This window comes from Pygocentrus nattereri, chromosome 14 (genome assembly GCF_015220715.1).
Source record: "Pygocentrus nattereri isolate fPygNat1 chromosome 14, fPygNat1.pri, whole genome shotgun sequence".
NCBI classification, from domain to species: Eukaryota; Metazoa; Chordata; class Actinopteri; order Characiformes; family Serrasalmidae; genus Pygocentrus; species Pygocentrus nattereri.
The window spans coordinates 8,032,498-8,054,355 of record NC_051224.1 but is presented as its reverse complement, the minus strand read 5'-3'; the positions used below and the strand labels follow the sequence as shown (position 1 = coordinate 8,054,355).

Sequence of the window (21,858 nt, the reverse complement as noted above, 5' to 3'; positions counted from 1 at the left end):
TTTTACATGACTTTGGCTTTAGACTGGAATCCTTTGGCTTTGAGTGACTCTGTAACTTAATTATTTTTATTACAAAAATTTTGTATTCCATTTTGGAATTAATTGATTAAGGAGTTAATTAAGTTAACCTGTTTTCCAAAAGTCGGTGGTCTCGATTGCAGAGGTGCAAACTGATGACTCTATTTTGCAACCTTCATTACTACTTGCATCTCTTAATATACCATATGGACATCTGACAAAGCTATCCAGAAAAAATATATATTACTACCATAAAGATTCCTTAGAGCACTTGGGAAATTATGAAGCAAGACGGTCTTTACTTTTTTTTTTTTTTACCTAAGGAGTTGGGCTCACTGAGAAACCTGTCCTGAGAGTGAAATAGCCCTGTGCTTTAATTACCAGCATGATACAGGACCACAGATGTTTGCTTAGTGTAAGACACTGGAATTTGAAGTCGGTTCCATTCAGTGCATAGACACCTCACATAAATGTAGAACTATGTCATGTTTTAACTGTATAGAGATGGTTAGGGCTGTCTAATAAAATCTAAATGTAATAAATCAGTGTTTAACAGCCCAACACATGATTTTGATGGAGTATTTCACAAGTAAAAGCTCTGAGATAGAATGTATGGTCACGCCAGTAAGCATGTATTACCACGGGCTAACCTTTTAGTTCATGACGAATGTTTCAGTGAGGCCTGCTTTAAGAAGCCAATCATGTTTTAAAATGGATAAAACTCGCTCTATTCAATTAAACAGAATAATACGCCATTTTAGGCCACAAACAACTTCCCTGTCGACTAGCTGCTTTGTTATTCGCGGCTTAGAATTTTTCCCGCCACGGCGGCCATTTAATCCCTCCCTCTATTGACGTATACCCAAACTTGAGCCAATGAGCTCAAGAGAACGTCATTGATGGGCGGAGTCCAAGCGTTTTGCCGCGAAACTGAGCGTGGCAGGCATTTTGTGCACAGGGACGCTTTGAATACAGCAGGAGGGCGAGAACGGATTCTGTCTTTACGACAATAATAGCATAAACGACTTTCTTTCTTTTTTATTTCGTCTCTCGCCTAAAGAAAACAACATGTCTGGGTTTGACGACCCCGGGGTTTACTTCAGTGACAGCTTCGGCGGAGGAGAAGGTGTCGGAGATGAAGGAGCTGTGAAGCGCAGCCAGATTAAAAAGCGCTTTCGTGAGTTCTTGAGGCAGTTCCGAGTCGGAACGGACCGCACTGGGTTCACCTACAAGTACAGGTAAAGGAGGAACAGACATGCCAGTTTGCGTTTGGACCCCTCTGGTCCTCTTTTGTTGACCAGCCGTGGTGATATGGCGCTGCTAACTCGCTGAATGACCACCTTCGTGGTTAGCTGACCTGACTAGCGTTAGCTTGTTAAACGACCCCTTTTTCTGGAAGATTCCGCGCCTGAGGAACTGCAGTCGGCTCTGAAACATGATGTGGAACCATTCTGCACAGTTTAACTTAAAAAGTTCTTACACAGGTTGCATATTGGTTATTTTGTATTTAATATGTAGTAAAACGGTTAAAGAAACGTGGATTAATGTTTGTCATTAAGTTGTTAAAATATCGAAATAACTTCTGATGACAAGCAAGATCGGTAACCTGGTTTATTAGTAGATGCTCATCCCAGATATGACTGCCCTTTTTCATAGCTTTAGACAAATCCAAGCATAGACGTTATGTGCCTTTTTATTATGCCTTATTTAGCTGTTGGACACGAATGGGTTAACTTATATTGCTTGTACCGGATCTTGCCAGCTAATGTTTATTGCGCTGCCCTTGTCTGTAGAGATGAGCTCAAGAGGCGCTACACGCTGGGAGAGTACTGGGTGGAGGTGGAGATGGAGGATTTGGCCAGTTTTGATGAGGATCTGTCTGACTGCCTGTATAAGCTGCCCACGGAGAACCTTCCTCTGGTGAGTACACACACTCACACACACACACACACACACACACACTTTGTATAAGTAACGAGTAGAGTGAAGGAATGTTGATGGATGAAAGTCTTGGAGTTTGTTTGTTCATTTGAAGTGTACATTAAAACGCTGCTCTGTGATTGGTAGCTGGAGGAGGCAGCGCAGGAAGTCGCTGATGAGGTCACACGTCCTCGGCCAGTAGGGGAAGAGACTGTACAGGACATTCAGGTGATGCTGAAGAGTGATGCCCACCCTGCCTCTATTCGCAATCTGAAGGTGAGAGACCGGAGTGTGGAAAAGTGCGAGCAGATATAGCCGTTTATGTTTGTTTGTCTAATTTTGCCTATAACGTCTAATACTGACTCATCAAACCTTCAATTGTATTATGTATAGTATTAATATTTAATTAAAATAAAAATTATAATTAACATTCTGTATATGAGGTCATACATGTTTTTGGCTTGCTGACTTTGTTTTGATGAATCATTTGTTTTTGTTTTTGCCCTCCCGCAGTCAGAGCAGGTATCTCGTCTGGTGAAGGTCCCTGGCATCATCATCTCGTCCACAGCAGTGAGGGCCAAAGCCACCAGAGTGTGTCTGCAGTGTAGAGGCTGTCGTGCAGTCATTAGTAACATCCCTCTGCCCCCTGGGCTGCAGGGCTATGCTCTGCCCCGCAAATGCAACACGTAAGTTTCTCTTTCTTTCTCTCTCCCCATCTCTCTCTCTCTCAAAAGGCTTGGTGTTCCTGGTAATATGTTTGTAAACTGATAGCCAAGGTGCAGATCTTAAAGAACGCATTTGAATTTCAGAATATTTTGAATTGATCACACAAGTTCAAGGAAACCTTCAACATGTCGTTTGCACCTTAATGTGTAACTAAAAGGGCTTCATAAAGAAAGTGTAGTAAGCGTATTCTCTCTGTTCGCCCCCAGTGAGCAAGCAGGTCGTGTGAAGTGTCCTGTGGATCCCTACTTCATTATCCCAGACCGGTGTGTTTGCGTGGACTTCCAGACCCTCCGTCTGCAGGAGTCCCCTGATGCTGTGCCTCATGGAGAGATGCCCCGCCACATGCAGCTTTATTGCGACAGGTATAACACCACGCTTATTAGATGCCGACTAAAGATTTTACGCCTAGACACTCCATTCTGAAAATCTTTATTTGTCTCTCAGGTACCTGTGTGACCGTGTAGTGCCAGGCAACAGAGTGACAATTATGGGTATCTACTCCATAAAGAAAATGGCCCAGGCCAAGACTAAGGGTCGTGATAAAGGGGCTGGTGTGGGCATCCGCTCTGCTTACCTTCGTGTAGTTGGTATTGAAGTGGACACGGAAGGAGCAGGTATGTGCAAGATGTGTGTATGAGGTCTTAATTGTATAGCCTTTTGTTTATTTTTAATCTATATTATATTATGCTTTCTTTCTGGATGATTTTCTTTCTTGCCTTTTCTTACTGTTGTTGGTGTGTGGGTATTTATTTATTTATTTGTTTGTTTGTTTATATTATTTTTTTCCTTCAGGTCGAGGTGCCACCGGTTCAGTGTCCCCTCAGGAGGAGGAGGAGTTGAGGGCTCTGGCTGCTTCCCCCTCCATCTGTGAATCCATTGCTCGCTCTCTTGCTCCCTCAATCTATGGCAGTGATGATCTGAAGAAAGCTATTGCATGTCTCTTGTTTGGTGGCTCCAGAAAGAGGTGAGATGATCAGTAGCTTTTGCTGTTTGTTTTGTTTCAATATACTCTCTTTCTTTTTTTTTCTTTTTTTTTAAATAGGCAGATTATATTAAACAGATGTGGGGTTTTTTTGTTAGGTTGCCTGATGGGCTGACACGCAGAGGTGATATTAATCTACTGATGCTGGGAGATCCAGGAACAGCCAAGTCTCAGCTGCTGAAGTTTGTGGAGAGATGTTCGCCTATTGGGGTAAGCGTTGGGAAGACCTTGCTGCTGAATGTTTTCGTTTTGTAGGTGGCGCTCTACTGCAAATTCCTCTTATCTCTTCTCCATGAAAACTGATTCTTATTGCAAGGATTCTGTAGCAACTTCTTAGAGTAAGAATCAACCATGTGTGCCTGTTTTCTGTCAAAACACTATTCTGGAAGTTGCTCTTCATTCAGTAAATGAATGCTTTCCCCCCCCCCAGGTATATACCTCAGGTAAGGGCAGCAGTGCTGCTGGTCTCACAGCTTCAGTTCTCAGAGATCCAAACACGCGTGGCTTTATCATGGAGGGAGGGGCCATGGTGCTGGCTGATGGAGGTGTGGTCTGCATTGATGAGTTTGATAAGGTAAGGTAAAACTGTAAAAGCAATAACAATGCACAGTTTAATGAAACCAGCTGAGACCCATTCACTGTCTGACATTTGTCCATTTTGTTCTCCTGGAAGAAAGTCTAGATTGTAACAGGTTTATATAGTTTGAGCCAAGTGTGTCGATGTAGGCATGCAGTTTCAACAATGCTAACCTGAGAGATAGAAGTTCCATTCCTTGAAAGCTACATTTGTCACTTGAATCCAATGCAAAACTAAAACAAATTAGACCCCAAACGCAGCTTTTCAAACTGTCTCGTCTTTCTTTAGATGAGAGAGGATGACAGAGTTGCCATCCATGAAGCTATGGAGCAGCAGACCATCTCTATTGCCAAGGTACAGGCAGCTGGTCCTGTTACTCAAGTTGCTCTTCACGGCATTTGTAGATAGATGGCAGTTTTTCTTTCATAAAGCTGCAATAAAACAAATGAAGTCAGTTTTACTGATCTGGTGTTCTGCTGTATCTGTGCAGGCTGGCATCACAACCACTCTGAACTCTCGCTGTTCTGTGCTGGCTGCTGCCAACTCAGTATTTGGCCGCTGGGACGACACAAAGGGAGAGGACAACATTGACTTCATGCCCACCATCTTGTCCCGTTTTGATATGATCTTCATCATCAAGGACCAGCATGATCAGCAGAGAGACATGGTGGGTGGAGATAATGAACGTGTAGTAAATTGCACAACCATGGCCGTTAATCATCCAAAAAAATGTAAGTTCATATTTTGTGTGTGTGTGTGTGTGTGTGTGTGTGTGTGTGTATAGACACTGGCTCGCCATGTGATGAATGTGCACCTGAGTGCCCAGACCCAGACTGAGGGAGTAGAGGGGGAGATTCCTCTGGCCTCTCTGAAGAAATACATTGCTTACTGCAGAACGTAAGTCTATAGCAGTTGCTGCTCAGGAATATTTTTATACAACTAAGACTCTTTATTTTGTAGCTGACTGTTCAGAGTGTATGTTATAAATATATAAATATCCTCATTTACTATGGTTATTGCTATACCAGCCATTAGTCATAGCCTAAAGTAGATTTGTGTGTAACGGTGAGCCATTTCCTGACAGGAAATGCGGCCCTCGACTGTCTGCGGCTGCAGCAGAGAAGTTAAAGAACCGGTATGTGGTGATGAGGAGTGGTGCAAGGGAGCATGAGAGAGAAAGCGACCGCAGAGCCTCTATCCCAATCACAGTCAGGTGACTAAGCCAAGCAGGCTCATTTAAAAAAAAAATTATTTTCTTTTGTCATTTTCTTAGGTTAAGCATTTATTTATAGCTTTTGTAGAAGAATTCATCCAATACTTGCATGTTATCTTGGGAAATTTTAGGGCATCTCCTTAACAGTGGTTCTTTACTGTTGGTTTTAGTAAAACTGATTCAAGGACATTGTTTAAGGTCTGTTGTTGATCTATGCACTCACTCTCTCCCTCTACAGGCAGTTGGAGGCAGTGGTGCGGATTGCTGAGTCCCTGGCCAAGATGAAGCTACAGGCTATAGCTGGGGAGGAGGAAGTCGACGAGGCCCTTCGACTCTTCCAGGTGTCCACGCTGGATGCTGCACTATCTGGCAGCCTCTCAGGTGTGTGTCTGTTTGAGATAAAATTGTGTATAGTGGTATGGAATCGATATGAATATGTCATAATTATATTGTGACAAGAAAAACACTAAGTTAATATTTTCTCTATTTTGTCTGTGACTTTCTGCATTAGAACCTCTTAGTATTTTTCTGTTCTTCTTGTATTTCCTTTCTTGGTATACTTATTTAAAGTTTACCACAAAATTAAACAGAGTTGAGAAATGGATGTGTGTAAATGTTAATGGCACGATTGTGAGTAGCAAGTAGTCATAAATATGCTTGTGAGTATTATTTGAAAATCAGTTATACTCGAGTGCATGTTGATCTCAATACTAAACGTATAGTGTCTGTTTTCAGGTGTGGAGGGTTTCACGACTCAGGAGGATCAGGAGATGATCTCCCGCATTGAGAAGCAGCTTAAGCGGCGCTTTGCTATTGGATCTCAAGTGTCTGAACACAGCATCATACAAGACTTCACCAAACAGGTAGAACATATACCTTAATCGGCCCTAGAAAAAGTAGTTGGTTTCTTCAGTTATTTAAGACCCTTTGCATCTTCCTTATAGCTTTGTACCTCATCTTCTAGACCAGAGGGTCTAGACCTAATTTCTGGTCCTGTGTTTTGTGTTCATTGGTGGTTAATTGAACCAGAATAACTGATGTAACTGATTTGGCCATACATTGTTATACCAACCAGTGGCTGCAAAATACACCAAAGTCATTGGTGTAGACTTGTAACATCTGAAATTAATGAACGTCCCCTCATAATAACAGTGTAACGTTTTGTATTGTGTAACTGCATCACTGTAACTCTTATGTCCTGTCTCTGAGCAGAAGTACCCCGAGCATGCTATCCATAAGGTCCTTCATCTAATGCTGAGGAGAGGAGAGCTGCAGCATCGCATGCAGAGGAAGGTGCTCTACAGGGTCAAGTAGATGGTGAATGGATGTTTGTATGTATGCATGTCTGTCATCAAGTGGACCACTCAGATAAATGCTTAAAAATAGATGTAATGCACACAGTCTATTGTTTTGAGAGGGCCCTTCTCAAAAAGTTTGTAAATAGGTTAGTGTCTGTTATGTGCACACTTTTTAATATCAAACTGTTAATCCAGTTACATTTTTGCCATATATAAAATCTGGTATGATTTTGATAAATGATTGTCTTCAAGCCTGAATTGAGTGGATCTTTATAAATATTGTCCTGGGATGTTTTGTGTGAAACAAAAGATAATAAAGCATAGTGGAACTGCATTACATGTGGCGCTACTTCCCATTAGTGCAACCCTCCCCCCCTTTTTTGTAAAAAAAAAAAAAAAAGACTTATGAGACTGTAAATATTTATGTACATAATTTATTGAGCTTCACAAACATGAACTGCAGCGTATAGTGTAGTAGAGGTATATTAGTAATGATTTAAATGATCAGAGTTGCCACAATCTTAGGGTAAGTCAGTAGATAATTGAGGATGGTTCACAGCTTAGAAAGAATGGCATCACTTGCGTAAAGAAACTTGTCTTGCATTTTCATGATCACAGTACTTCAGTTGTATCTTACTAGAATCATGTTTTCTCAGTGTAAAATCAGTTTGTCCTAAACGGTTTCAGATCTGTGTTCAGTTTTTTTAATGAGCATACACTCCCATGCCAACCGTCACCAATGCGGCACACACTCCTAATGTGAACTGGGCCACTGCAGATCTAGTTATGGTTAATGGTGTTGTGGGTGCCTTTCCTTTTCCACCGTCACCTAAGCAAACAAAAGCAAAATAGTCAGTATTATGTTGTGCAAAAGCACAAGCCTACCTAAAATGTATAATTGCATTCTGGTTGTTTCTGTGGGACAATATCTTTAATGCTTACCAGATGCCCCTTCTGTGATGCTCAGCATTTTCTGAAGGTCATCAAACACCTGTTTTAAGAAAAGAAAAATGTGGAAGGTTTTCTCATCATAAACTGCAGCTTTTAAAATAGTGCCCTCAATGCATAATCTTGGCTGTTCTGCCAATACCTTGTGATTATGCATTGATGGAGATGAGAAGGACCAAATAGGCGAAAAAGGAGTTTTAACTGTACAGCTGTTTTATAATACGCCACACCAGATGCAAAAGTGGTGTACCACGGTTTTGCTGTGGTAAAGTGCAGTATATGTTGGAGTTTATTGTTAAGCGTTAATTAAAATGCATATTAGTCCTTTATCAAAAAAAAGCCTAGTATGCTGAAGTGGCATTTTACTGAAGTATAGTATGGTGTCTTGTTTAGTAAAGCATTTACTATAGTGTAGTATAATCTTTAGTATTCAATATAGTGTCGTGTATGGTAGTTATTTGTTTAGTGATTACTAAAATGCATATTGGTGCTTACTAGATCAGTGTCTAGTAAAGTAGTATGAAGTAGTGGCCATTGTTTATTAAAGCATAGACTAGTTTTTACTATATTAAAGTGTAGTACACTGATGTCTTGGGGAAAAAAACTAGTGGTTACAGTATTTAAGCATAATATTTGGGTGTCCAAGTTTATCTGCCAAGGGCCGGCGAGCTTCGATTCCAATAAAGCTGGAGCACATACGATCAGTTGTTTTGTTTGAAGACAGACCAGCTGGTTAAATGAGTAGAATCAGGTGTGCTCATGCTGGAGGGGAATGAAAACCTGCAGCCCTTGTAGATAAGACTGGACACTGCTGATAACATACTACAGTATTATAAAGTGGTAGATCTTCAAGTGAAGTGTCAATTTGTTTAATTATATACTGAAGTGTTTTGATTAGTATGGGTTCTGAAGTTAATTATGTGGTGTATAGTGTAGTATCTACTAAAATGTAGCCTGTTGTAATATATGAATTAAACGGATCCCATGGTCGATACTTACTTCAATGTTGAGTTCGAAAGCCCTGACTGCTTCATCCAGAACCCTCCTGCGCTCCTCTTCAGTCAGCTCAATGCTGTTCATCCTGCTCCTGTACAGCTGCTTAAAGCGATGGGGACTTGTCACTGCAGGGAATGAGAAGAAGGCCACACCCTCGGTGTTGCTGAGCCCCATGGTTTTCTGGGTAATTTTTCCTAGAACCTGACCTCCTGACAGGTCACCAAGATAGCGGGTATAGGCGTGAGCCACCAGGAGGTTGGGATTGCTTCTGCCAATCTGAACAGAAAAAACAGAAGCGCGAGTTACTGAACCATCATTGTATATAAGACGACTGAACATGGGACTTTCAGATCCTCATTCAGAGTAATCAGAGGGTGGATTCCATCAAAGTACCACAACCCCCCCCCCGCAAACATGGCGATGATGCACGTTTACAATGAGCACTAGAAAAACGTGGTTCTTTTAGATGTTGATTTCTCATCAGCAAGTTACTGCTTGGCCTAAGTGTTCATCTGTGCTAGTCTTTTTCCACAAGAACTGTGTTCTGTAGCAGCTTCAGTCACATTCCCACTGCTTAAGCATCCACACATTAATTAGAAGAGAGTAAAAGTAAGACTTCAGCTATCAGATCAAACTATATTTAAGTTATAAATGATGTCTTTTATAATAGGTTATACTGTGCCGTGAGCTGTACCTCTCTAAGTCTCTCTGTGTATCTGAGTGTTGCTGCAGGTACTGTGACTCTTTTTCTCCACTGTGGGCCAAAGAAATACTCCAGGTCTCTCTCGAGTGGCTCCAGTCTGGCCAGCTCCTGGGGGAAATAGATGGGCTCCACGCCTGGGTGACCCGAGTTTTTGTCCAGCTCATCTTCCAGAGCTCGGTAAATCTCGTACAGAGAACACAGGAGAAGCTGCAAACACAGTGAGAAAGAAATGCTTGAGAGCTGAGCATGCAGATTTAGAGAGCTGCGTTCATTTTTGAGAAGGGAAGAGAAAGAGAAATAGCCCAAGTCATTTTTTTTCCCTGAAGGCAGTGCTCACTGTGGGAACAGACACCAGCGGTTTTATGAGATGTTCTCTTCAGCATGATTAGAAAGATGAAAACAGCATTTATTCATACTGTGCTCCACTGTTTAGCGTTTAATGGCACGTCTGTGTTTTGAACAGCTGTGTGGAATAGACGGCAGCTGCTGATGAGCATTCATACCTTGTACTGCGGCAGAGTGATCTGCCCTTTCTGGTAGTTCAGCATTAGCTGGGTGTTTTCAGCGCGCACATGGGTGTCTTTGGTCACCTCTTTTATCTGCTCCGACAGATCTCTGTAGATGCACATACATCATTTTATGTAAAGTAAGCAATTACAGATTTATTTATAAAACATTTTACACAACTGTTGTTGATCCAAAGATCCAAAAAATGTGTGTGTGTGTGTGTGTGTGTTATACATTTACTGGCCACTTTATTAGGTACAGTAAAAGGTTGGACCCCCTTTTGCCTTCAGAACTGCCTTAATTCTTCGTGGCATACTTTCAACAAGGTGTTGGAAACGTTCCTCAGAGGTTTTGGTTGGTTATTTGAGTTATTGTTGCCTTTCTATCATCTCAAACCAGTCTGCCCATTCTCACCTGACCTCTCACATCAACAAGGCATTTTCGTCCACACAACTGCCGCTCACTGGATATTTTCTCTTTTTCGGACCGTTCTCTGTAAACCCTAGAGATGGTACAGCGTGAAAATCCCAGTAGATCAGCAGTTTCTGAAATACTCAGACCAGCCCGTCTGGCACCAACAACCATGCCACGTTCAAAGTCCCTTAAATCACCTTTTCTCCCCCATTCTGATGCTCGGCCTGCACTTCAGCAAGTTGTCTTGACCACCCCTACATGCCTAAATGCACTGAGTTGCGGCCATGTGATTGGCTGATTAGCTATTTGTGTTAACAAGCAATTGAACATTGTACCTAATAAAGTGGCTGGTGAGTGTATATAATATATATCTAAATGCATGAGTGTATAAATGTATATTTGATTGCACTCTTACAAAATATCTATATTGGAAACTATTCAGTAGTGCTGTACAATAATTCTATGATAGTACTTCAGCTCTGAATAATCTTGGGGTACCGTTTTACAGTACTTGTGTAATATTCAGTTGTAAGCTATAAAAACTACTTGAACTGATTATAACATACAGAAACACTTTGAAAAGTCCTGTACAGTGTCCTGTTCATTCACTACAGGGCGCGGGAAGGTGTTTTATGTTAGGGGGGACTGAACTTTTATGCAGTGTACAGCCTATATGACGTGTCATGCAAAATACGTGATACGTGGCGAAAGACGACAATACACACGTATGGATGGATGGATAACTGACGCAGAGCTCCGGCTCACCTCTTCTCTCTCTGCTCCCTCGTTCTGGACTAGGTTTATGCAAATAAGCCGAATGGTGACCAATCAGATTGTTGATTTGTGGCGAGGTAACCAATTATCTTACGCCTAGAGTCAAATCTGAGACTTGCACTCAGCGTGGGAGACACAACGGTGGATAAAAACGTCATCATTACAATAGTTTACAATAGTTTTACGTTTAAAAGCGATATTAGGCTGTTTTGGGACTCAGAAGCGGCCTGTAACTCTGCCTAGACCTTTTGTCTTCAGGTGGAAGTTACACCTCAAGCTTAGGTTAAAGTGTAACCTCCACCTGAATTTATATCTAGAGTCGAACGTGTATATATTTTTACGTACTTTTGTACGTAAGTACGTAAGGGTGCTAAGATTTTCACGTACCCGTGTAAATGTGATGTGACAATAAACGTCAAAAAAGCGGATTTCGTTCAACTCACTGTACTGAAAACACTCAGTTCATGATCTTCTGCAGATTTTGAAAATATAAAAATGCAAACTCCGCTCTTAAAGCACTCTGAGCACACATGGGTCTTTACTACACTGCAAAGTACTGAACGTTTTATTATTACTTTTAGCAGCTGCAGTACTGATATCAGGAGTGCTGCACCCACCCCCCCTCAGCCCCCCTACCTCCTGCGTCCCTCTACATATTTGAAGGTAAGTATGCAAATATGGTTTGATGAGCGGATTCTTACCTTCGTCCACTGTTTGTTGCGTTGCTCTTGGTGCTGTCCATCTCGGAAACTGTAGGTCTTTGACGAACTGGTGATTTGTGCTCCTCAGAAGGATAATGAACTGTACCCAAATGATTGCTGTGTGAAGTCCAGCCGCTGCTGTTTCTGCTCTGAGCTGACCGCCGCTCTGATTTCTCATGGTCCTCTCTGCCTCTTTTATATGCACTCCCTTTCCCTTCTTGTTCGCAAGTTCAAACAAACGGGAAGCGAGAATGTTGAGTAATGCCTCACATGCCGGAGGTTACCGTGAGTGGACTTGTTTCAGCCGTGAGTGAGACTGAGAGCCGGACAGAGTCATTCGACTAAAAAACAAAGACACTGAAGAACAACAGGGCTGGACACAGATGTCACCTGGGAGTATTTACAGACATGAGCTCGCGTGTTTTCGTGGGTCATGATCTAAATCAGCGCCTGTGTTTCTTAACATGACTCAGCTCAGGGGCAGCTGGAGGACAGCGGAACCATGACACAGCAAAATATATATATATATACACACACATGTATTTTAATCTTAAAGAAATCTAAACTAATGGTAAGAATTAGTTATTGCTCCTAAATATAGGCCTTGAGAAAATCTGTGTATGTATATATATATATATATATATATATATATATATATATATATATATATATATATATATATATAGGACCAATAACTATTTCTCTTATAATATCTCCAATCACTTCTTTTTAGTGAGTATTTCATATTATCGTGTTGCTTTTTTCTTGTGGCGCCCGGTGTTAGTCTCCTCGTTTCTTGTACTTGAGTCATCGTTTTTGGAAGTATTTGACTTATCGTGACCAGACGATGGCGCTAGAGTATCGAGCTCGGATTCTGTGTTACTTTTAACCAATGTTTTTCACATATTTTAAACAGTGAAAATCAGCCGTAACTCTAGGCTGGTTAAGATGTAACGGGTTCGCCCGTGACTTGTTTCGTCCAGTTACCGTCGCATAAAAGCTGAATAGTGATTTTAGTTCTGTATGGGTGGCGGAGCAGGCCGGGAGTGTTGGACAGAGACCTGTCAATCAAGTTGCTCGTTAGCCACGCCCTCACAGTGCTCAGGTTTGATCAGCGGTTTTTCAGGTTTGGTATCATACACACATGTTCAATGTTTTACTTTTTAAATACTTTACATTCAAACGGAGCTTGGTAGTGCAAAATTAAAAATGAACATCTTTTTATCAGTAAAAATCACGGTTTCCACAAGTCAAAGACGGTGAAAACACAACTGAACCGAATGGGACTTTATAACATAAAACATAAAATAGTTTACAGACTGATTTTGAACAAAATCACAGCAATTGGCTTTTGAAGATCTTTATAAGGGAAAGTTATACAATTGCTCATCGCTTTCGATCAATCGGAACAAGCTGTGTGTTGTTTTTACTTATCACACTATATTTGGTGGTTGGATATGAATCTATTTTATACTGAAACTTGCTGAAAATGTTTTCATCAAAAACGTTATGCATGGTTTATACGCAAGACAGCTCTCTCATCTCATTGGCGGGGAGGGGTCATGACGCTGTCAGTGACGCGGTGTGCGTGGTTTGCAGCGCACCGATGAAGATGTTATGGAAAAGGCTGAGAGAGGCAGAAGAATGTTTATCCAATTCAGATCATTGAGCAGTCCTGCACCGACGTTTGAGCAACAGGAGGATCCGTTTTGGTGAGAGGTGCGTCGTTTCAGTTATAAGAATTTGATAATTCACTCAGCGATTCCCCGCTCCGTGTATCTCGGTGAGTGTTTCGGCGTTTGTCCGGGATTTGAGCCCCTGGTGGCGGATAGCGGAGCAAGAGCAGCGCGGGGACGATCATCCAGGCCTTAATTCTGCATATCGCTGTGTTTTTAATGTTTATATTTAATATATGCTGGGTTCAGTTTGACAGAGATGTCTGAATGTGCAAAATAAAACCTGCACCCAATTCAGCTGAAGGAGAAATGTTCAGGGACGCCGCTGTGTGGACTCTATAGACTTCTGCACCTTAACGTTAGACAGTTAATCTACTCCTGAGGTTCAGAGTTTAGCCCGTTACTTTAACTGAGTGACCAGAACCCGGGAAACCAAATCACTCGAACACCTCTCTAAAGACCTAAATCCTACTCAGAAGGCCGAGGGTTTTTCTAACATTTTCTCACAGAGCACAGCCAAATAGCAAATCCTATCTGCTGTAAACAGGTTTGGATTTCAGTCAGAATGCCCTCAGAGAGCGCTTCATTAGGTGCACTAATTTTGTATCTACGCTCATTGCACATTTTATCAGCTCCACTTACTATATAGGTGCACTTTATAGTGACTACAGTTATAGACTGTTTCTTTGCATAATTTTTCCCACCTTTACCCCATTCATCAGTGGTCAGGACCACCACAGAGCGATATTGGGTGGTGGATTATTCTCAGCACTGCAGTGACCCTGATATTGTGTTGGTCTGTGTGTGTTGCACTGGTATAAGTAGACCAGACACAGCAGTGATGCTAAATGCTTTAGTGTCACTGCTGGACTGAAAATAGTCCACCAACTAAAATATCCTGCCAATAGCGCCCTGTTGGCAGCTTCCTGTGACCCTTGATGAAGGACTAGAGTAGGGGTGCACAACTCCAGGCGTTAAGGGCCAATGTCCAGCAGAGTTTGATTTACCTGCTCGGACACATCTGATTACACTCATCTGTTAATTGCCAGGTTAATGGGTGTGTTCTTGTAGGGAAACTACCAAATTGTGCTGGACACTGGCCATCCTGGACCGGAGGTGTAAACCCCTAGACTAAAGGATGACCAACACAAACTGTGTGGCAACAGATGAGTTATAGTTGCTGACTTTACATCTACAAGGTGGACCACCAAGGTATGTGTGTCTAATAGAGTGAACTGTGAGTGGACGCAGTGTTTAAAAACTCCAGCAGCACTGCTGTGTCTCATCCACTTGAACTAGCACAACACATACTAACGTACACGGACATGGTGGTGGTTACTGCAGTGCTGAGAATCCATCCATCCATCATCGTTGACCGCTAGTCCAAACAGGGTCGCAGTGGTGCTGAGAATGATCCACCAAATAAATAATACCTGTTCTGTGGTGGTCCAGACAATTGAATAACAACGTAAAAGGGGGGTAAAGTGTGTGGAGTACAGTCTGTACCTGTAGAACTACAAAGAGCTCTTATGGTAAGTGACACTGATAAAGTGGGCTAGGAGTGTAGAAACAAGGTATGTGTACCTAATATAGTGCTTTATGATTGTGCGTGTTATTGTTGGCTTGTCTTCAAGTTCATAGCTGAAAGAGAAATGTTAAGTTAGTCCACTTTGTAGTTCTCTTTAGATTCAAGCCTTTGGCACTTTCGAAATTAAGCTAGCGAATCAAGTCACTTAAGCTCCACAAGTCTACCTAAAGAAGTTCTAATATTCACAAGACTCTATTGTGAAACTCTTCCAGCTATCTACTCTTAAAGAGCGTAGTTGCATATACTGTACCTTGAGTCCATCGTACCACATTTAAAATGTAATACATGTTCTGCTGTTTCTTCATCAGTGCCCATGGAGCTTGTCCTGGCCTTCCTCTGCCTTCTGTCTTTCATTTCTTTGGTCCTCAGTGTCCCTGGCCATCACCATGGTGACAACAGCACCCATCACCATGACTACTGCGTGCTTGGGGCTGGACCTGCAGGCCTGCAGATGGGCTACTTCCTCTCCCGCAGTCAAAGAGACTACATAATTCTAGAGCGAAATGCTGGACCTGGAAGTTTTTTCCAGAAGTGAGTGAACTCTGAAGAGGTTGTCCTATTATGCTTACAGAACCCGACCTAATGAGGGAAGCTTGAACATAAATGTTTATGCAGATTTAACCTCTTACTGACCAGGATATATTTTGGTTTTTCCATCTGAATTTACAGGACTAAATCGTAAGGCAAATTATTCAGTAACCGCATGAAATACATGTTTTAAATATTTTTTAAAAGCTCCCCCCAGACTAACAGAAAATATGTTTTATGATCATACACACATCTCTATATGCTTACAGTTTACTGCTGAAAGCCAAAAATCTTAGATGCTCTTTGTATTATATTATAATATTTTTATATATTTATCACTGAAGAGATGCTGTCTGTTTATAGTTTATAGACAAGGTTTGTGGACAAAAAATGTGAGTTCAGCTTTTATTATAAGGGTTTAAAATTGCATTACCCACCTATTTGACTGGAAAGAAAACTGTTACAGCTCTCATACAACACTCACCTTTTGAATGTAGCTTATGAAATATGAAAGTATGTTTTGGAACCACTGGTTGTCTCAAGGAGTTGAAAAGGTTAAAGAGCCTGTGTAGCTAATTACTTTGTCATTTTTACTGTTTTCATTTCATATTCTGCTATTTATATCTGAGCTCCTCTTTAAGGCAAATATAATTTTGCCATTAATGGAGGGCATCAGTGCCTAAAAAGTTACATGGTATCATTTGCTGTCTTCTTTGTAGGTATCCTCGGCACAGAAAACTTATCAGCATCAACAAAATCTACACAGGCAGGCAGAACAAGGAATTCAACCTGCGCCATGATTGGAACTCCCTGCTGAGTGACCGGCCAGACCTGCTGTTTCAAAGAGTCAGCCGGGACCTTTACCCTGAAGCTGACACCTACCCTCTTTACCTCTCTATGTTTGAGAGTGAGCTGGGGCTGAAGGTTAAATATAGGACTGATGTAGGAAGGATTCGAGCTTCAGATTTGGCTGGAAACAAAAGCTACATATTGACTGACCAGCATGGGACAGACTATAAATGCAGGTATTGTAGCAGCGGTTTTGCACCTTATAAGCATTCTTACAGATGAGTCTTGCATGTTCTGCATTAGGAGTTGGTGGTATAAATCTGACTTCACAATGTTTCAGATCAATTAACATGCATCAAGTAATCTTAAATTTAATCACTATTCTGTTCAGTCTATTATGTAGGATTCTGAACTTTTTTAAAGTAAAGTCAAAACACAAATATCACTTGATAAACGTACACAGCAGTGTAATATAGAGAATAAAAAATGGTGTACCAGGCATGGAAATTATCCATGCTTTATTGAATATTATTTTGGTCAGTATCAACAAATGGAATCAAGACCAATCTGCATGACTGAGTCACCATCACTATATGTTGACGCATCTTTATGTCCCTATTAGAAATAATAATAAGTAGCTCTATGCGGGAGATCTTTGTTGTGATTTATTTTTCTTATGTCTGTTTATCACAGTATCAGTGTTAAACAGATAAGGAGAAGTTATTCCCTTATTTGTTTCTACCTTTCTCCTCCTAACACTGTCTTTTCTGCTATTTCCAGAGTTCTGTTAGTGTCCACAGGCCTGTGGGTTCCTGAACAGGTGGACTTTGTGGGCTCTGATTTAGTGGAAGGCTACGAGTCCGTTTCCACTGATCCTGAGGAGTACAAAGATCAGGCTGTGCTGATCCTGGGCAAAGGAAATTCAGCCTTCGAGACTGCACAGAGCATTTTAGGCAGGGCCAGCCGAATCCATCTGTACAGCCCGAGTCCTGTTCGACTAGCCTGGCAAACACATTATGTTGGAGACCTCAGGTACGTTCTTTTAAGGCAGTTGTTCTCAACAAACCAGCCCTCCAGACATCCCATCCCTATGTGCCGGTGGATGGGATTGATGGGATTGACCTGTGTGCTTTATTATATGGATCATAGTTAAAGGAATACTTATATGCCACATCTGTATCATAGCCTCACTTACCTTGGACAACAGTTTTACACCTTTTTCTGGAACCAAGTTAAAGAAAAAAAAACATTGACTCTTGCAGAATGAAATGGTGCTCCAGTTCTTTTGTACATACACAGAGTATAAACACAAAGAAAATAGGTTGAGCGAATTAAAAATAAGTATTCCCGATAGTCAGCATAAATCAGAAATCTCAATGCCTTTCCTTTTTATAACATGACCTATTTCTGAACAAACTGTGGTATTGGGGAGGGTCTCGAGCTAGCTGTACTCTTTCACCAGATGAGAGGTGGGGGAGGTGAAACAAGATATTGTTGGTTAATATTATTTGAACTCTGAAGACATTTTCAAGACAGACGGATGTGTCTACATTTTGATTATGAGAAAGATGACAGAAAAAAACAGGATTTTTTTCTCTTAAATGATGCGATACGATGAAGTATGACAGAGGACATGAACTATGAACTAAAACAAAAGTAAAACAAAAAAATCTATAATGATTAATTTCGTTACAGGTCAAGTATTTGGCTGCATGTCACCATGCTGAAAGCTTTCTTTCCTTATCTTTGGCTTTTAGGGCAGTGAATAATGAGTTATTAGACACATACCAGCTGAAATCTCTAGATGGCTTAGTGGAGGGAGGACTGGAAGACATTGCAATTGTCCGCAGGAGAAGAGAGGAAGGGAAAATGAGGACTGGAAAAAAGAGGCCTGCAACATCTTCAGATAGGAAAGAACAGTTCTACCTCACTCTCTCTGAACTTTTGGATGGCCATGATGGCAACAAGGGTGCTAACATCACTGCTGAAAATCTGCCTGGGTACCATGATGACAACTTCTCATTACGTCAACCATATGACCGTGTGATCCGCTGCCTGGGATTCCGCTTCAACTTCACCATCTTTGATGGGTATGAACATTTTATGACAGTCTTCTAGATCTTACTATAAACATAATAATATTAGGAAGGCAAACATTTGATGGACAGTATTATTTGCTTTGTCCTCCAGCTTAGCCCGTCTGCCCCACAGCACTTGTGCTCGTGGCCGTCTTCCAGCAGTGACGGCGTGGTACGAGGGCAGAGGAACCTCCAACCTGTTTATCCTAGGAACGGCTGCACACTCCAGAGACTACCGCACGTCAGCCGGAGGGTTCATTCATGGATTTCGCTACACAGGTCAGCTTTGAATGTTATTGCTTGCAGCTGGTCCAGTGTTGAGTGTCTCTAAGTCTTATAAGCCATTTAACATCTGTTGCTATGGAACGGTGGACTTAAATAGTGGAAGGTGTTTGAACTGAAAAAAAGCTTTTCTTACTTACTGTAGTTCTTACATTCTGCTCTGCACCATGTTGTCTATTCTCTTGTACCAGGAAAGTATTTTTTTGTTTTAGCAATATTTTTATCATATATTTTAAGATTAGTTTGAAAGAAAAGTTTAAAATCTGTATAAAAAATGTTTCCTGTAACATGAAGCACATTTACATTTATATGTAAATTAGATGTAGGGGTGCACCGATCATAAATTATGTTGTGGACCCCTCCCCCAACCTCCCAAAAACACCAAGTTAGATTCAGGGTGGTTGTTGATGCTCTTGTGTCTGATTCTGTAGTGCGTGCGGTGCATAAGGTCTTGGAGCAGCGTTACCATAACAATGCTTGGCCAGCCACCAGACTGTCCACCAGTCAACTACTGTCTTGGATTTTGAAAAGAGTTAATGAAGCCTCTGGACCATACCAAATGTTTGGAGTTTTGGGGGACATTATACTACTGCAAGGGTGAGAACTGATTCTGTTTCATTGTTCTCAATGAATCCAACTGTAAATCAGTGACTTCAAATGAAATTTATACTCAGTGCTCTGTTTAAATCAGAATGATCTCTTTCTCAGAGCTCACTGTGAATATCTGGAGGAGTTTCCTGTGCAGGCTCTACCTCACTTCTCTGCTTTGTCTGGCCGGCGTATATCTGAGCATGGTCTCCTGGTTGTGGTCATGCAGTATGGACTGAACCACACCAACACACTTGGGCCTGGCCGTGCTGAATCAGAGTGGACCAAAGCCTGGAAGTCCAACTTCCTCCACCCGGTCATCTACTACTACCCTACACTGCCTACAGGTAAGGGAGCATTAAGTAAATGGAAATTATGCTAAAAATGAATGCACGATTGCAGTTATATTCAAAGCACATGAATGTACAGGTGATATAGAGAGACATCACAAGTGCTGACATAAGTAGAAGAATACAGCTATTTCATCTTGTGGAAGTCCTGTTTGAAATTTTGGTAGTAAAATGATGTACAGCACCAGGAATGGCAAGTAACTTCTGTTGTAACGTCTGTTGTTCTTAATATGTCGTTTGCATTATACAAGTCTGCAGATGTACTACTACATGGGGAGTTACTACACCATGGCTTAACCATTTTTATTTTGTTTATCCACAGAGAAAGATATGAGGCAGCGTCCGGTTGGCTGGCCACTTCCACGCCCTAATGCTGTGCATCATATGGTTGAAGACTTCCTGACAGAATGGGACCAACCCATTTCTCACAGCCAGCCACTCAGACGCTTCCTTGAGTACTGCCTTAAAACTGACCTCAGAGCATTTTACGCAGGTGTGTACATTATGAAGGGACTGTATGAGTGAAGGTGTGATTAGGTATGCTCACTCTACCATTTGAGAATCGTTTTTGAATTGAGATACTTTGGGAAAACTACCATAGCAATGCCAAGTGATAGATTTAGTAAAAGGAAATTCAAAGGAGAAAAAGAGATTATGCCTGATCTAATAATAAGAAGACAATGAAGAAAACTTTTTCCTTATAAAATTAATGTATTTATACAGTGGCTTTAAAAAAACATACACAGAGTGCTTTACAGAAGAAATAAAGCAATGATATTGAAATTAAAATGAAAAGACCTTATCTATATAAAATCTTATGTAAAAGTTGGGCATCCCTGGTCAAATTACAATTTGTTTGTTAAACTAAGTCAATACATCCTCTACTAAGAACACATATTTTGTTTCCTCCTTAAAAAATGCCGCTTGACTGGCTGTGCCCAAACGTTTGCATACGTCTGTTACTTGTTCCACTAAGTATAGCTATTTACTTTAAGCTTATTTTGATGTTTATGTCCTGTATCTGTCTTTTCCCTCCTTCTAGAATCTTGTTTTCGTCTTTCTCTCACTAATCACAAGCCACCCCTCTTCTGTCGTCAAGGCTACCTGAACAAAGAGGGCTTTGTGGGTAATAGTCACCTGTGGCAGCATGCCCGGGAAGCTGGACTCATGCCAGCACATCAGGGCTCAGTTATTCCTGCTGATGATGGGCTGTTTTCTGAATACCTGCCGCATGCTGGTGCTGCAGTAACTTCAACAATCGACTTTGACCTCTAAAGGGACCTACAAAACCAAAGACCAAGTCCTGTGTGGTTATGAAACTCCTTTTCATCCATCTATACCTCTGTTCTGATACTCACTAAATGCTGAGATCATTATTACACTATTATTTGTCAGCGTGTATAAGCAAAGCTGCTCATGTTATTATTGTGTAGATTTTGTGTTACGTTCTGCTATTGGATACATTTTTATTTATTTTTTTTATACTTGCTGGGTACTTTCACAGGTTTACATATGTTTTAGATGTGCGAATACGTGCCAGTATTGCGTGAGGTGAGAATACAGAGATGCTGTACAAACCGCAGCTTCTAAATGATACAATAGAGTTAGTCCTCCCAATTTTGGGATGGGTATCATATTTAAAGTAAAGTGTGTTTTATTTTGTATTCTTCTGATGTAAATGTACAACGTCAGATTTACTGTTCTTATAGTGAAAAGACTGTATACTGGATCCAGACATTGTTTGGATCACAACAGAGCTGGATTCTGAAACGTTTACAGGAATATTAATAAACATTGTTATGCAACACCAGCATATTTTTAAATGATTGTTGCAGTATGTTTGGCTAGACGCCAGTCGTACATATATTTGTAATGTAATTGTGTTACCAGTTAGTAAAGATTAATGTTGTTTTAAAGGCACTCTGGCCAAAATGAAAAATATAGCCGTTGCTACATCTGTTGTAAACATGCCTGAATGTCTCCTACAGAAAGAATACAAGAGACCAGAGAGTCAAGATTTTCTGGAATAAAGACGAGGAAACCCCTCTTTTGATATGATGTAAAGGTGAGAGAAACTTTTGAAAGCATATGTGTTTTGGGGGCAAATATAAGAGGGTGGACTGTCACCAGCACGCCGTGCCAGTGTGGTAGTGTATTTCCATGTACAGACTGAGGACAAATTAAAAGAAGTCTGCACAAAAA

At 41.1% G+C, this 21,858-nt stretch overlaps 3 protein-coding genes across 3 annotated transcripts; 2 read left to right on the top strand and 1 right to left on the bottom strand.

Moving 5' to 3' along the window:
* The first annotated feature begins 917 nt into the window (after window positions 1–917).
* mcm5 (minichromosome maintenance complex component 5) lies at window positions 918–7,071 on the top strand. The gene is made up of 16 exons (XM_017705837.2): window positions 918–1,256; window positions 1,812–1,938; window positions 2,086–2,214; window positions 2,452–2,624; window positions 2,871–3,026; window positions 3,109–3,278; window positions 3,457–3,628; window positions 3,745–3,856; window positions 4,077–4,220; window positions 4,512–4,577; window positions 4,714–4,890; window positions 5,008–5,120; window positions 5,308–5,436; window positions 5,675–5,817; window positions 6,172–6,299; window positions 6,649–7,071. The coding sequence occupies exons 1-16, from the start codon at window positions 1,087–1,089 to the stop codon at window positions 6,748–6,750; spliced, it is 2,211 nt and encodes a 736-aa protein (XP_017561326.1). The 5' UTR covers window positions 918–1,086; the 3' UTR covers window positions 6,751–7,071.
* A 79-nt stretch (window positions 7,072–7,150) lies between these two features.
* On the bottom strand, window positions 7,151–12,096 carry hmox1a (heme oxygenase 1a). The gene is made up of 6 exons (XM_017705924.2): window positions 11,778–12,096; window positions 9,885–9,996; window positions 9,373–9,588; window positions 8,682–8,954; window positions 7,677–7,725; window positions 7,151–7,563 (listed from the first exon to the last, which is right to left on the bottom strand). Exons 1-6 carry the CDS (start codon window positions 11,816–11,818, stop codon window positions 7,439–7,441), a joined length of 816 nt encoding a protein of 271 aa, XP_017561413.1. The 5' UTR covers window positions 11,819–12,096; the 3' UTR covers window positions 7,151–7,438.
* A 1,248-nt stretch (window positions 12,097–13,344) lies between these two features.
* On the top strand, window positions 13,345–21,858 carry foxred2 (FAD-dependent oxidoreductase domain containing 2). The gene is made up of 10 exons (XM_017705923.2): window positions 13,345–13,496; window positions 15,350–15,572; window positions 16,289–16,594; window positions 17,139–17,390; window positions 18,116–18,448; window positions 18,549–18,715; window positions 19,150–19,315; window positions 19,427–19,653; window positions 19,979–20,149; window positions 20,699–21,858. Exons 2-10 carry the CDS (start codon window positions 15,355–15,357, stop codon window positions 20,929–20,931), a joined length of 2,073 nt encoding a protein of 690 aa, XP_017561412.2. The 5' UTR covers window positions 13,345–13,496; window positions 15,350–15,354; the 3' UTR covers window positions 20,932–21,858.